Source organism: Theobroma cacao, chromosome 8 (assembly GCF_000208745.1).
Source record: "Theobroma cacao cultivar B97-61/B2 chromosome 8, Criollo_cocoa_genome_V2, whole genome shotgun sequence".
NCBI classification, from domain to species: Eukaryota; Viridiplantae; Streptophyta; class Magnoliopsida; order Malvales; family Malvaceae; genus Theobroma; species Theobroma cacao.
The window spans coordinates 15,504,139-15,520,489 of NC_030857.1; the positions used below are offsets into that span (position 1 = coordinate 15,504,139).

At 35.6% G+C, this 16,351-nt stretch overlaps 1 protein-coding gene across 1 annotated transcript; it reads left to right on the plus strand.

Annotated features, from left to right (window-relative positions):
- On the plus strand, positions 834 to 16,280 carry LOC18592924 (dynamin-2A). Its single transcript, XM_007019871.2, has 22 exons — positions 834 to 1,194; positions 1,847 to 1,897; positions 2,016 to 2,136; positions 2,583 to 2,675; positions 3,344 to 3,405; positions 3,620 to 3,737; positions 3,912 to 4,245; positions 5,235 to 5,382; positions 6,318 to 6,419; positions 6,524 to 6,643; positions 7,123 to 7,206; positions 7,343 to 7,470; positions 8,016 to 8,100; positions 8,426 to 8,564; positions 9,236 to 9,312; positions 9,937 to 9,993; positions 12,712 to 12,853; positions 12,991 to 13,148; positions 13,536 to 13,649; positions 13,741 to 13,808; positions 13,996 to 14,171; positions 15,649 to 16,280. The coding sequence occupies exons 1-22, from the start codon at positions 1,042 to 1,044 to the stop codon at positions 15,879 to 15,881; spliced, it is 2,763 nt and encodes a 920-aa protein (XP_007019933.2). The 5' UTR covers positions 834 to 1,041; the 3' UTR covers positions 15,882 to 16,280.

Sequence of the window (16,351 nt, forward strand, 5' to 3'; positions counted from 1 at the left end):
AAAGAGGAAAAAAATAAAAGCAATATATAAATAAAGATAATGGTTTAAAGTAGCAAGCACATAATATTTTTATAAAAAAAAGGAGACACTGGTCATTCTCTTGTCATGCCATGTGTCACCCTCTGAATGAGTGTTGAAGAAAAGTGTGACATGTGGTGCTCTTCCTAACATAGGCATATCTACATTAGCATGTTAGTATCATATGGCATTGCTACATCAGCATGTCAAAGTGATATGACATTGCCACATCAGCATTTTCAATCCACCTCACATGCCTCTCTTGTCATGCCATGTGTCACCCTCTAGATGGGTTTTGAAAGAGGGTGTGATAAGTGGTGCCCTTTTTAACGTACCACGTGGCATATCTACATTGTTATGTCAATATCACGTGACATTATCACAACAACGTGTTAAAGTGATACGGTATTACTATGTCAGCATTTTTAACCCACTTCATATGCCACGTTAATAAGCAATGCTATGTCCATATCACGTCAATAATGATATCAATTATGTGAACGGTAATTTTGAAAGAAAAATGTTAAAGAGATTAAGCTGAAAAATTTTTAAAATTAAGAGATTAAATTATTATAATTTTGAGTAGATGGATTAAAATGAAGAAAATAAATGAATATAAAGACCGTAGAGGTATTTTGATTTTTTTTAGTAGCCCATCAAAAGTAAATAGAAAGCCATTCAAAAATTTTGTTTAAATACAAAAGATCTAAAGTAAGGAAAATAAATTGAAAACAGTAAATCGTTAAAACAAGATTCAAAAACGGGAGAGAGAAAAGGAGTTGAAAAGGGAAATCATTTCAAAACGCGAAAGAAAAGAGAGAGAGAGAGAAGAGGAGAGAGAGAGAGAAACAGTCCCTTCGACGTTGTACCTTTCCTTTCCTCTCTTTTTCAAATCTCCGATTGCTGCAGTTTGCAGAGATCTACAGATTAAGAGATCTTGATTTCGATTGGATCCATCGATCCGCCTCCTCTCTTCATCGATTGATTTCGACAGGTAAAATTTTTGGATCTTAGGTTGAAGTAATGGAGGCGATCGAGGAGTTGTCACAGCTGTCAGACTCGATGAGGCAAGCAGCAGCGTTGCTTGCCGACGAAGATGTTGACGAAAACTCAAGTTCAAGCTCCAGTTCTAGGAGGTCTTCTACCTTCCTCAACGTTGTTGCTCTCGGCAATGTTGTAAGTTCAATTTTAATTATTTTTTTTCTATGCTGCCGCCACTTCAGTTTGGATATCTTTTCGATTCAACTATTTCAACTTCAATCACTGCTTACGGTAAATTGGTTGTCCGTATTTCTCTATGTACTGTGTAGATTGGATTGAGTTTTTATTTGTATGTGTGTTTATTTTGTTGGACTGAATTGAGTTTGAGCTTATTTGTTGATGCCGAAAGAGCAGATCCTTGAATCTGGGGCTTTTGTGGGTTTTTATTTGTATGTGTTTGGATTTTTTACTGATTATAATTACTAAGCTTGTTGGGGAATCTACAGATTAGAGAATAAACCCTTCACTGATTTATCCTTTTCTCATAATTCAAAAAGGTTTTGAGGAAGAAAGAACCATCATTGCTTTATTAAAGAAACTTGGATGTCATACTTGTTCTTATTTGGAATTCATTTGGAGAGTAATGATTCTGCTAACAGAGCCATAGAGTACTCTTGGAATTTGAATTATCATATTCTCATTCTAAACATGTTTGCTACTAATTCAACAGCGTGTTAGGCCTTGTAATGTGACATTGCGGTGGTATCACTGCCCTGTTGATTTGTTTTCATATTCATATGTTGTTCTTTTCCTACTCATCTGTTTTTTCTATGGAAAAATCGTTCAGGGGGCTGGGAAATCTGCTGTTTTAAACAGTTTAATCGGACATCCTATTCTGGTAAGTTGGCTTGCACAAGATTTTGTTTTTCTTTTCCTTGCATATCCCTTTTGTTGCTGGTTGAACTGAGCAAAAGCTCTTATTTTGTTCCTAATCTTTTCATTTCTTTCTTATCCAGCCAACTGGTGAAAACGGTGCTACCAGGTCTCCTATTAGCATTGATTTACAGCAGGATGGTGCTTTAAGCAGCAAATCAATTACTCTGCAAATTGACAACAAATCTCAACAAGTTTCTGCCAGTTAGTGTCTATGTTTTAGAGGCTCATAGTCTTACAATTACATACATTCACAAACTCATAAGTATTTTTCCGTTGCTTCTTGTAATATGATCATGATTCAATATCAGAAACATCCTCTGAGGTCTCTCATGATATCACTAACCTGCCCTGGGGCTTTGGAATTGCTGCTGAAGGGGTTAAATTCCGAATAAAAGTCATCTTGGAAGGGTTTGTTGATGAGTGAGATGCATTAGGAGATTTTTCTGATAAGCACCCCAATATAAAACCAATTGGAAATAGGTAAAGAGGCTAGAACATGAATCTATAGCCACAGTAAACGTCAAGCCTAGCCGATGTACAATCACACTACTTAACTGTTTCATGTCTCAGCAGGATGGATGGTGCATAATCCATTTGTTTCAAACCTTTACATGTGGTATTGCCTGACTTTTGTTGTTGTTCTCTAGGTGCATTGCGGCATTCTTTACAAGATAGGTTAAGTAAGGGTTCCTCAGGAAAGAATCGAGATGAGATTTATCTTAAGCTGCGAACAAGTACAGGTTGGTTAAAAACGGTTTTTAAATTTTAACTATTATTATGCAGTAAGATGAATTTCAAAAGTTTGGCTTGTTTATAGTTTGAACATTTAGATTTTAAAGATTGCTCACAAGTTTTATGCTGGTATTGTGAAATTGTGTTTTAATACATGGGAAATATTATAGGTATTTCAGGAGCATGTGTGTACAATTATTCATGATGAATTGCTCAGATGGAATTATTTATAATGTCTATATATAACAATGCTCTTCATGCATGAGAGATTCTTTTGAAATGTGAAAATTCTTCATGAATTGAGGTAGATTTTATTTATAAGTTAAAAACTTTCCTGTGAATTATTACGAGTTTCGGAAGCCTTGCAAAATGCCTGAAAGTCTTAAAGACAAGACTGTTTGAGTTTAGATGTCTTAAGTGGTAGAAGCTTTGGCTAAGAAGTAAGTTTATGATAGAGATGCAGAATTGTGAGCTGTAATGGATGTTAACTCTGTGAACCTTGCGTTCTCTGCCAATAGAAGGCTGTTGAATGGCAACTTGACTGAAGTTCGTGCTGTTTCTGTGATTTCCATTTAGTTGGTTCATTTGATTCCATGCTACCTGTGCACATGCCAGATTACTTTTATTATTTGCTTCAATGCCTTACTTTTAATATGACATGATTTTTTTAACTCAGCGCCTCCCCTGAAGTTAATTGACTTGCCTGGACTGGACCAGCGGATTATGGACGAATCAATGGTAAGTGCTGGTTAATGGTTTAAGACCTCTATTTCATTTAAAGGTTCATATAGCTTGGTGTTTAAGTTCATTTTAGTTTTCGTGGATACTGGTCTTTGTTCTTGAGTTGGGTGTTCTTTTATTCTCAGTTTATTATAGGTATTTGGTGTGAGTTACTGCAGTATGGTAAATAAAACAGTATATAGTAATTATTTCTGTGATGGCCTTTGCATAGGTTAGTGACTATGCTGAGCGCAATGATGCCATCTTATTAGTTATTGTTCCTGCGGCCCAAGCACCTGAAATTGCTTCATCGCGGGCACTCCGCCTTGCCAAAGAGTATGATGCAGAAGGTAAAGGAGCATTGTCCTTGTAGTTTTTATTTATTTCTTTTATTGAGGATAAAAGCTGAATTAGTTCATAGAGTGAACAATTTTCCCTCTCTTCTCCTTTATTTGTGTTTCCTCTGCCACTTTTCCCCTTCTTTCTGCTTATTGATCAAATAGCAATCTTATCATGTCAAATAGGTACCAGAACGATTGGCGTTATTAGTAAAATAGATCAAGCTTCCTCGGAGCAAAAAGCACTTGCTGCTGTTCAAGCTCTCCTGTTAAATCAGGGACCGCCGAAAACAGCTGATATCCCATGGGTTGCTTTAATTGGTCAATCAGTTTCAATAGCTTCTGCACAGTCTGGATCTGAAAACTCTTTGGAAACAGCATGGAAGGCAGAGAGTGAAAGCCTCAAATCCATACTTACTGGAGCTCCTCAGAGCAAGCTAGGCAGAATAGCTTTGGTCGATGCTCTTGCACAGCAGATTCGCAAGCACATGAAAGTCCGGCTACCAAACCTCCTCTCTGGGTAAACATTCTCTGCTTGCTTTATCATGTTTTTGATTTCTTGCATCTGTATGAATTTTTATGCCATAGAAATGCTGTAAATGCATGTTTTTCTGTCTTGTTTGGTTTTCACTTCTCTCAAACAAGCATGTATCAAGAACTTGGTCAATAATTCTTTATGCAAATTTATTGGTCAAATCATCCTTTCTCAAGTTGATTTGTTCCTGCAAATTACCTCTACATTTGACATGTATGGTATATTTTGAGGGTTACTCATAACCAAAGTTATAAATATTAGTCCCAACAAACATATTTAGACCCTAAGGTTGTAGATTTGTTGTAGGGTATATGAATGGATGAAGAAAAACAAAATTCAACTTAAATGATGATGGAATATACTAAAATTTGAAATATTTCAGCATAATCTTCATCAAAATATTATTAGACGAACATACTAAGGTAAGAATACTTGAGCTGTTAGGTACATAAGTTATACCATTTGATATTACACACACACAAATACTCTGTATTACAAAGTTACTGTTATATTTTATATCCCCTCACTAGACTTGTATTTGAATATTTTACAAAGTTGAGCATCATTTTCTAGTCATGTATTAAAATATATTATTACATATTTTAGTTTTTGTTGATATTTTTACAATATATCATTAAGTGATGAATATCACACTAAATTGCCAACATTGCTGACATATAATTGATCTTTAAGTTTACTTAATATGTCTGTAAAAATATTCAATATTTTGGAATATCTTTCATAAATTGCAAAATAGATATAAAAGATGGATTTTATATGGCATGACCCATACTCCTTTCAAGTAACATAATGAATCTATGTACCATGATGCTAAGAATGCCATAAATAAAATTGACGATTCCTTGAAGAGGTCGACTTAGAGCAGATGCATATCAGTATTTACTCTTCCAAGGAGGTGTTTTTCATCCCTAGTTAGTCTACTTTCTTACCCTCGTTGCTTTGTGTCAATACAGGTTACAGGGGAAGTCCCAAATTGTTCAGGATGAGTTGGTAAGGCTTGGTGAGCAGATGGTCCAGACCGCTGAAGGTACAAGGGCAATCGCATTGGAACTTTGTCGTGAGTTTGAAGATAAGTTTCTCCAACACATTACAACTGGTGAGGTGAGTATTTTTTATGACATTTGCTCTTGTGGGTGTAAATTTCTCAAGTACTAGATTTCTTTTCTTTTCAATCTCTCTCTCTTGCTCTCTCTTCTCACCTGTTTCTGTTTCTGTTGTTATGATTACTCTTATTTGTTCTCATATTCCAAGATACAATACTTACTGACGCTATGTGTTAAAGAATAAATAACTGTAATAGAAACGAAGGCATGGTATGGGCTCTGGCACTGTGGAGTAGTATTTCCTCTGCTGGAAGTGTGGAGAGCTTCTTTAAAACTCTTTCTAAAGAAATATTAAGGATCCCAATATTGAATGAGTACTTCTAATGCCTGGTCACTATAGTGGAGCCCAACTCTAATAGCGGAAGATTTAGCCCCCTTTGTTATTAGATGAGCCAAGAAGCTGCCTAAGTTAATTGAGAAGTTTGAACACCAGTGATGAAAGATTATTTGAAGTCTGGCAAGCATTGGTTGAGATAGCTTCCATACCTATTCTACGTTTTCCTTAATGGAGCCGTGAGTCTAGGGAATGGAGGATGGTTGACTGGGTGTTAATCCATTTATAATTTATAGCCTTAAAAATTCTGAGAAATATTTCCAAAGCAGCTGGTGGATGATGAGCGTCCCAGAACAAGGATGTGTTGTAGCAGCTTCGCTAATATCCAGGACAAATTTTATGTATTAGTGATTTAGAAACTCTTACTTCCTTTATCATTTGTCCTGCCATGCTCCTTTATCATCATTGATTGTGGGGCAAGTAAATTTTTCTTCTGGTTGCTAATATGTAATTAATTGACATGTCCGTTGAAAGCAGCATTTTTGAAGCTAGTCAACCCCTTGCTTGCTTTTCTCCAATTCTTTTGTCTGTGCATCTAACAAATCCCATAAAGTTTCTTGTTTCAAAAAGCCAACTGCAGTAAGGATCTTTTTTTGCAGGGTACTGGCTGGAAAATTGTTGCAAGTTTCGAAGGGAGTTTTCCCAATAGGATCAAGCAGCTTCCAATAGACAGACATTTTGATATCAATAATGTTAAACGGGTGTGTTTCGTCGTGATGTTTCTGGCAATTCTTTAGTTATTCAGTATCGTCTGTCGCTTTCAGGATTTTGCATGTTCTCTAACTTTCTATGCTTATTTTGCCAGATTGTGTTAGAAGCTGATGGTTACCAGCCATATTTGATATCCCCTGAAAAGGGTTTGAGATCTCTAATAAAAGGGGTCTTAGAGCTGGCCAAAGAACCAGCACGACTTTGTGTTGAAGAGGTAAGTCTAGCATTAGTGTTTTTCCTTTTACCATCTATTTTGCCTTGAATCAAAGTTTTAGGCTGTTTTGAATGCTTTATGTATTATGAAAAGGCTTCTACCTCTCTTCCCTTTTCATGAATGATGTTGAATGTTAATTTTTACTTTTTGGAGTAAGCTTAGAATCTTTTGATGGTGACAGAGTCATTCTGTACTCTTCTAAACAATAAAATGTTTAAAGTTGGAGGCATGAGTGAGCAATACAGTGTGCTCTTCTGTTCTAGAATCGCTCTACTGTTTCTTGAACATTGACTTTCTTAATTATTAATGTTATTTGACTATTGCCGACCTGAAGAAGAAGTATTATTAATTATTTTAATTGAATGAATATACCTTCAAGAATTGCCCTTGTAACTCATTTATTAGTAGACTTATACGTTACCTACTGACATGCGATTTTCTATGTCGATAACTGTGCGGGTTTTGTTGTGTATGAACAGGTACACCGTGTCCTCATTGATATAGTTTCTGCAGCTGCAAATGGTACACCTGGTTTGGGAAGGTACCCTCCATTTAAGAGAGAGGTATTATATCTTAAAATTGTGTGCTTTTCTGTTATATCTTTTTCATCATACCATCTTTTTCAACTATCCTATGTTTTGAATCTTTTCACCCCCTTTCATCTTTGTAAGGCTTAACCATCTTTTTACTTTTTTGTAGGTTGTGGCCATTGCAAGTGCTGCACTGGATGGGTTTAAGAATGAAGCAAAAAAAATGGTGGTTGCACTTGTTGATATGGAGCGAGCTTTTGTGCCCCCTCAGCACTTCATTCGTTTGGTGCAAAGGAGGTACCAAACATGTTTAACATGTCTATATTTCAGCCTCATTTGTTAGATTTTTTTGAGCTTTATCAAATTAAAGAGTATCTGTGATGTAGGACAGCCATCTCTCTCTTACACACCCATACACACCCGCACGCACGGAAACACATGTGCAGTCATCCCTATTATATGGTTTGAGTGTGTTTCACCTCCCTTTCTTATGCTGAAGGCTAGAAAGACAAATAATACTTGCTTTATATATTTGTAATTTCATCTTCCCCTTATTTTTTCTTCTTTTCTACTCCACTTATGTTTTGCATCTGACAGATTAATTCTATTAAGAACAGAATTTGCTAACTTGATTCTGACATTTTAATCTGACAATAGAAATATAGTTACACCCATCCAATTTTGATTGAGAAAAGCAAAGAAGTGGTAGAGACAAATGGTTTTCTTTGCAATAATATATTTTAAAGCACCATAGTTAGAAGCTGATTTTCGTACTTAAACACTTTCAAGCATTTACCACCAGCATTTTTATTTGGTGTCAATTCTTTTTTTATATACTTCAGGATGGAAAGACAGCGCCGAGAGGAGGAACTGAAGAACCGACCCTCAAAGAAAGGACATGAAGCAGAGCAGGCGATACTGAATAGGGTAGGTTCTTTTCTTGGATGCAAATTGTTCTTGGAGATTAGAGTAGATGGACATTGTCCAGTTATGTTGCTCTGACTTCTTATTTTTTCTATAGTAGCCATGTCCAATACATATATGAAGGACATGCGTATGGAGTTTTCAACCCTCCAAAAATATAAGTGAAAACTTAGAAACAATTGAACATACCTTATATGACACTCACTCCTGAGTCCTAGCCAATAGTTGTCCATATAGTTGTTAGTTTACTTCACTGTCATGCATTCAATTGTTCATGTTATATTGGACTTTTATTCTTTGCTTAATTTCCTATATTTTCACTTTGTAGGCAACTAGTCCTCAACCGGCTGGTCAGCAAACTGGTGGAAGCTTGAAGACAATGAAGGAGAAATCTGGTCAGGCTGAGAAAGAAGTGCAGGAGGGATCTGCTTTGAAGACTGCAGGTGCTGATAGAGAAATAACTGCAGGTTTGTGTTAGGCACATTATGTTACTTGATTATAACTTAACACACAAGTTCTTGGTTGTACTGTTTTTAAGCATTTTTCCCATGCGGTGCTCTTGTATTGTGGTCATTTATAGAAAATTTGGAGGCAATGTCCTGTTGCCACTAGAAAGGTAAACAATGTTTAGCTTCTGGAGGATTTACATGCTAGATGTAACATTTTGATTTTGTTTTTGAGGTTGAAATACACAATGTGGAATAGTGTTTTAATTTTATTTATGCAGAGTACTCCCACTCCCCAACAACCTATGTCATTCCCTCCATCTTTTTCTTTCTTTTTGGTTATATGTAAAAGCTAATGTAACTTTTTTACTGTTTGAAGTATAGGCTTCTGAATACAGTAATTTTGCAATAGAACCTCTGTAATGATTATGGCTTTCAGTTACCTTGATTATTTACAATTGAAGAGTTTATTTATTGTATGTTATGCATTTCATCATCATTAAGATTTCAAAAATTCCTTAAATCATTCCATTTTTTTGGTTCAAAGTGTGTTCCCTAGTCATTTATGGATAATCGCCTTATTAATTTCCCCACCCTCCTCCCGACCTTTTTGTAATTGTTGATATTTGGAGGTCTCTTCAATTTTATATAATTTCTCTTGTAATAATGTCTTTGACATTTGTCATCTGCAGGGTTTTTACTAAAGAAAAGTGCAAAAACTAATGGATGGAGTAGGCGATGGTTTGTTTTGAATGATAAGACCGGAAAGGTTAGACGATTTTCCCCAGTTTGATAACAGATCCAGGTTTATATTGCAAATTTGGATGGCACTGTACCATCCCTAGTGCGACAAGCCATAATAATAGTTTTATTGTAATTTTAGACTTTCATGTGATATCTACGCACTAGATGATGGTATCAAAACATGCTGGATGCTTACAGCCTATGACACATGAGCACACCTCACCCCTAGTGTATTGGTATTGTGTCTGTTTCTGACATGGACACATCACCGACATGTCGGATACGTATCTTGCACGGTTGGATAAAACAAACAAATTAAAAGAATAATATATATTTTTTGGACACGGCTGGACATGGGGATCAACACCAGAAATTTAAGTAATACGTATGACTGTGTTTGTATTATGTCATACCCATTTCCCATGTCCATGTGTGTGCTTCCTAGCTTTTAGTTGTACCCTTGCCCTAGATTTTAGAAAATGGCTCATGTTATTGAAGCCTGATGTGCTTGTCATCTGCACTTCTAGGAATTGTGTGATGATGATATCAAAGATACCTTTGCTTCTATAATAATTTGTAGTAGAATCGATCATTTGCTTCTATAATTATTTGTAGTAGAGTGGATTCTGACTTGTGCTTTATTTCACAGCTTGGTTACACCAAAAAGCAAGAGGAAAAACATTTTCGAGGTGTCATCATATTAGAGGTATGAGAGTTATTTTTTCTTCACCTTTTAGTTGTGAGGTCACTAATGTTTTTGTAACCGTTGTTGTGAAGTATCTATTAAGGTTTTTTGACCATTTTAAATTATGAGCATATATAAGTAGTTGTTTTTTTCTTGGTGTGTGTTATTATTACATATTTTAGTTTATAACTTTGAAGTTTGAAGTATAAATATGTGGTATTTTTTTCTTTTTTCTTTTTAATTTATTAGTGGTTTAATAATAACAAAATTGTGGAAATTGATGCAAGGTTTGTTTGGTTTGGCTGGAGCTTCTGTAAGAAGTGCTGTTCGACTAGCGCTGTTTTGAAAGTGCTGTAAAGATAAGCTAAGATAGTGTTTGGCCCAGTTAATGTAGAAGTGCTGTAGGATGTAAAGAACTATTTGATAATATTTTTTTATTTTTAATGAGTAAAAAATAAAAGACTCAACTTTATTAGACCAAGTCATAAGTTTGAAAATAATAGAAATAAGTAAAATGAAATATTTTTTATTAATTAAAAATAAAAAGTAAGTGAAATCAAGAAAAAAATTAAACCAAATAAAAAAGATAAATGTGAAAAAAATTACTCTCATAATTTTATGAATTATTGAAGGGTAAAATGAGAATATGAAAAAAATCTCGTTAAATATTTATTACGACACATTAGCACCTTGTTGGAAGGAGTTTTGATTTGTAACTTAATCTAAAAGCCTATAAAAGGGCTTCCCGCATAAGTTAAAAATTTAAAATTTTGAGTGCCAAACACCCTGCTTTGTTGTTGCAGTAGAAAAACTTTTCCGCAAGCTAGGCCAAACACCCACATAAGGTGAAACTTGTTTTTTTTAAAAGTCAAAGTAATATTTCATTGCATAAGGGACATAAGGTGAAACTAGAAGTAACATAAGTTATAGAACTTTACTCTTGTTAGTATTCATATCTAACTCAATTACTAATTAAATATTAAATCTATTTATGTATCAATAAATAAAATTGTGAAGTATAATTAAGGATAATAGAACTCGATGTCTTGTTTTTTTTTTTTTGAAAAGTAGAACTCTATGTCTTTATACATCTAAAAAATGTTTTACACATATTCATACTTTTGTATATTATGGATATGGATTATAGATATCTTATTATGTTAACATCTTGTATTCATATAGGATGTATTAAATGTTCAAGGAGGTGAAGGGTGGGGGAAGGGTAGGTAAACTATTTTAGCATATGTGTATGAATAAATTATCTTCATACAAAGGAGCGGTTGTTTAACTTGATCATGAGTATTTTTCAATGTTTATCTCTGCAAGCTTGATCCCACTAATCTTTTTACTGTCTGCTGCACAACGCTTGTGCTTGTGGCTACCCTTTTTTTTTTTTTAAATCTTTCCTCAGTCAAATTTAGGCTTTCAATAATTACCGTTTGCTGTGATCTCCTCTTTTCTCTTTCCTAAAACAATGCACGAGGGAAACAATATTATTCCCATTTGGGCCTGCATAAATAAATCCTTTCCATAGAGAAATGGTAGTTGTTAAGTTAGCTGATCGCTAGAGCTTTTTACTGCTTGTAATTTTCTGAACCCTAATCCCACCCCTCAACAGTTTCCTGCAGGTCTTTAACGGAATTGTCCCATTCTCTACACACATACACATATGCATTTGCTTGCGTATGCATTCTGTCTACCAGTTTTTTTGTTTTTACCTAAACAAATTAGGGTTTTCAATGGTTACCTTTTCTCACAGTCTACTTCATCATTGTGTTTATTTCAACATATGCTACACCTTTTTTTTCTTTTTATTCGCTTTCCTAAAAAACTTTGGGTTTTTAAGTGGTTACATTTTGCTGTGATCTCCTTCTGAATTGCTTTTATTTTAAAAAGCACTACAATGACAGATATTTTAAATTTGTTATGAAAAGCTTTATTGCTCAGCTGGAGATCAAATTAGAGTCATATATTTTCTTATTAATTTATTATAGTGAGCTTATTATTATTATTATTATTATAGTGAACTTATTATGCACGAATTGTCAGACTACCAGCTTGATCCTTAATTTGGGTCCACTTGTTTAGGGTTGACGGTGCTGCTGTTCATTTTTTCTAAATCAAAAGCAAATTGCAATTGCTAGTTTTTATTTTGATCATTGCAACTGCTGATATTCTTTACACTCTGGGAAATAGAAAAGGGGCAAGGGAGGAGAGAAAGAGGGGGGGTGGGGGACCATCCATTGTAAATGAGAAGTGCTGAGATTCTATTTAGCTTCTTCTGTATATTTTAGAATCAAACGTGGATACGATTTTATTCCTTGAAAATTAACTGTGAGTTATGGCTTGTTGGAACAGTTATACTTCTATGAAGATTTCCAAATATATTCTTTTTGAGATGCAGCTGTGCTTTGAAGCATTCTGAATAGTTTCTAACTTATGTCTAGGGAGATACTGATGTATTAGGATCAATTTTCTCAAGGATCTTGATGGGCTATTCTGTTCTTCCATTAATGGTTTCCAATTTTTATCTTTTCTGCCTAAGGGATCCTCATGTTAAATGTTCTTGATGTTGTCAGTGAGAGTGTGTTAGTGTGCTTTTCTCCCCTTTAAATGACTGTCATTTTCCATTTATGAGTATTTAACCTGTCTGTAGGCCTGCCAACATGTGAATTTGCAACTTTTATTATACTGCATTGAATAGCTTGTAATTCCCCATCTCATTTGTCTGCTATGCAGGAATGCAGCATTGAAGAGGTATCGGATGAGGAAGAGCCTGCCCCCAAAAGTGCAAAGGATAAAAAGGCTAATGGCCCAGATAAGGGACCCAGTCTTGTGTTCAAGATAAGTAGCAAGGTTCCTTATAAAACTGTTCTGAAAGGTATCTTTTCCCCCTCTTTCATCCTGGTATTTAATTATTGTGCTTGTTTGCACCTCCCCATTTTGTCTTTTGTGCTTTCTTATTATCAATAAAATCATTTATCTGAAGATTGTTTGCAAAACCTGTTTCTCTTGCAGCTCATAGTGCTGTTGTCTTGAAGGCTGAGAGTATGGCTGATAAGGTTGAATGGATAAACAAATTATCCAAAGTTATTCAACCTTCTAGAGGGCCAATGAAAGGTGCATCTACTGATGGTGGTCCTGGAATGCGGCACAGTCTTTCTGATGGTTCTCTTGTAAGTTAATTGATTTTATTTCCGTTCCTTTCCTTTTTTTTCCTTGGGAAGGGTATTTCATTCTAGAAGTGCAAGTAATTACTTTTTTTCTTTTCTTTGGAAGTTTTCTTTAATAATATCTTTTTGAGAATATCATCACCTTCTTTTAATGCAGTTCATCAGTATAACAAATGTTTACTTTTCAATGTATTTACTTGACTTTGTGATTATTTATTTCTCAACTATTTTGACTGTGTTTGTGTTTCCTCCTCATGCTCATGAAAAATGCCCTACAAAATGTTAATTTTCAACTTACGTGACGTTTCATCCTTCATTATCAACACCCCTCTCCATCTTTCCATTTTCTTTTGAAAATTTTACCTTAAACTCATCCTTGGTTTTGTGCAGGATACAATGACTCGAAGACCTGTTGATCCTGAAGAAGAACTTCGATGGATGTCTCAAGAAGTTCGTGGTTATGTTGAAGCCGTATTGAATAGTTTAGCTGCCAATGTCCCCAAAGTAAGCTTAGTTCTTCATCCCATGCCCTACCTATCCTTATACTTGGGTGCTTGTAAGGAAGCTTAAATCTGTTTCTGTGATGGTTGAGCAGGCTGTCGTTCTTTGCCAAGTTGAGAAAGCTAAGGAAGACATGCTAAATCAGTTATATAGCTCTGTCAGGTTTAGTACCCTTCTCTATGTATTTCTTTGTGTCCATAAAACTCTTCCAAGTCTGGTCTTGCAAGTAGCTTTGGAAAGGGTTGTGTTCTTCTATGGACTCTGGGTTTGCATAATCTGCCATGAATTAAAGTATATTGTTTCTTATAAAGGAGTCTTTGATGAATATATTATGTTTTGGACTGTGTAGTGCTCAAAGCACAGCAAGGATCGAGGAGCTACTTCAAGAGGATCAGAATGTAAAGCGTAGAAGGGAGCGATACCAAAAGCAGTCCTCACTTCTTTCAAAATTAACGCGCCAACTTAGCATTCATGACAATCGAGCTGCTGCTGCTTCTGGTTGGTCTGACGGTGGTGGTGGGGCAGGTGTGTAAAGGCTCATTGAAAAAGGCTGAATTTTATTATTATTTGTATAGTGCAAAGGGTGAAAGGTTATGCCTTATGGAATGGTCTGCATTTTTAGGATGCTGGAAAAGTCCATTTCTTTATGGATGCTTGTGGATTTAGCACTTAAAGTTTTATACTACAAGTAAAACTGGGTTTTCTTACGTTATTTTATCCTTGAAATTGCTACCTCCTCCACGGATTAATCACAAGGTGCTTACTTTCTATCGAACCCTCACCAGTCAATCCCACCTTCCAACCTAAACTCTTACAGTTTTCACCTTAAGTCACCTGATTAGATAGAGACTGCCTTCGTGTTGATTGTTATCAACTTAAAAGTAGGGTTCAAATTCTTTTCATGCTTCTTTATAGTGTAATTTTAAAATAGTGAGAAATGGTCATGGGCAAGATGCCTTTCTTGAATGTCAGTTGAGGAATTAAAGTCTTAAGGCTCATATAACTGCTAGTGGTAGGGTTCACATATTTGGATCATTCTCGGTGCTCTTTCAAATTTTATGGCAATCTGAATATCCTAATTTTCCCTCAGTTTTCTGTTATAATACGTTTCATTTGATTGGGTGCCTTTCTGACTGTTATTCATAGTTGGTTTCCACATAGACCACCTGCTATTCATAGTTGCTGTACAACAGCATGACAACACTTCACCAATCTTGTCTTTCGTCAATCCCCATTGCTGAACTTTCTTTTTCCGGAGTAACCTCTCTCTTAAATGTTTCAAATATATACTTCTCTACTTGCTTTCTTCAACATGGATAGCACACATGATGTATTCAATTAATAGAGAAATGCAAAGGTTATTGCAAATATTTACTGTTTGTTTTGGTCATTATTTTGGTTGTGGTAGATCAGAATTTGAAAACTTTGGTGGGGTGTGCAGGGTGAGAAATCTTCTGCATCTGCCATTAGGTTGAGACATTTGTGAGAAGAGTGAACTAAAGATGCTGGCTATTTTAAATACTTATTCCTTGCTTTTAGCTAAAGCTACGCGCTGGTCTTGATTGCTTCCCAACATCATGTCAATCTTGCTTTCTTTTTTAAACCACACATCTCTGTTTTCTTTCATGAACATGTGATAATATGTATATGTAAATGAACTGCTACAAAGGAACTTAAGATGGATAGAGGTGAATTACTGGTTATGATCCAGAAACATCTGGTATAGCTTAGGTTGCGAAGCTGTGAGTAGGGAAAGAGCAGAGTATGTAACCAGAACAAAAAGGAAACAAAAGTTAAGGTCTGCAAGGCCTGTTATGGTGGTCGTTCTGCACCAACCGTATGGTTGAGATCACATGGGAGTCACTATATATCTCATTCTATACTAAAGGATGGTGGAAATATACGTGTTTGTGATTATTGTTTGTTGCAAAGGGTTTGTCATATTCTGATGTTGATCAATATTATCTTCACATTGCAAACCTCTGGGTCTTCTTGTTTGCAGAAAGCAGCCCAAGGACGAGTTCAGCCGGTGATGACTGGAGATCTGCATTTGATGCAGCTGCTAATGGCCCTGTGGACTATAGGAGGTCTGGATCTAATGGTCACAGCCGGCATTACAGTGACGCAGCACAAAACGGTGACGTGAATTCTGGATCAGGCTCCAATAGCCGTCGTACCCCAAATCGTTTGCCACCTGCACCACCACCGTCTACTTCGTCAGGTTACAAATTTTAGTGGCCGGTAGTTTCAGTTTAAAATTCTCATTTTCCGCTGCATTTTTGGTGGGCAGCATTCTATCAAAGCCCACTCTTATATTTTGAGCATTTAGCTTTATCAAATTCTACCTTGGAAAGAGTCGTTAGAAGAGGGGAGAGATGGTGTATGTGTAAATAGGACTATAGTTTCTCGATGTCAGGTTCTTCGGCTTTTGCCCTTGTCAGAACTGTGGATCTACATTCTTTGGAGATCCGTCCTTGTATTTTTCTAGTCAATAGTTTTGGCTTATGTTTTTTCCCCATTAAATTCCTTCCCTCATTTTTGTGCTCCACTGATGTATTTGATTGTCTTTGACTATGAAATTGTATTCAGGCTTGGACGATAATTAAGGGGAAGGATTATTACTTTATTTCTCAATTTGATTTATTTTAAATTTTTTCAACTACTTTTGCTTTGTTGTGCTGGTACTTGGGCAGGAACCACCCAGC

Coding starts and splice junctions, on each gene's coding strand:
- LOC18592924 (XM_007019871.2), top strand. CDS start 1,042: ATGGAGGCGATCGAGGAGTTGTCACAGCTGTCAGACTCGATGAGGCAA. Junction 3,738..3,911: donor CAAAGAGTATGATGCAGAAG/GTAAAGGAGCAT, acceptor CATGTCAAATAG/GTACCAGAACGATTGGCGTT. Junction 5,383..6,317: donor AACACATTACAACTGGTGAG/GTGAGTATTTTT, acceptor CTTTTTTTGCAG/GGTACTGGCTGGAAAATTGT.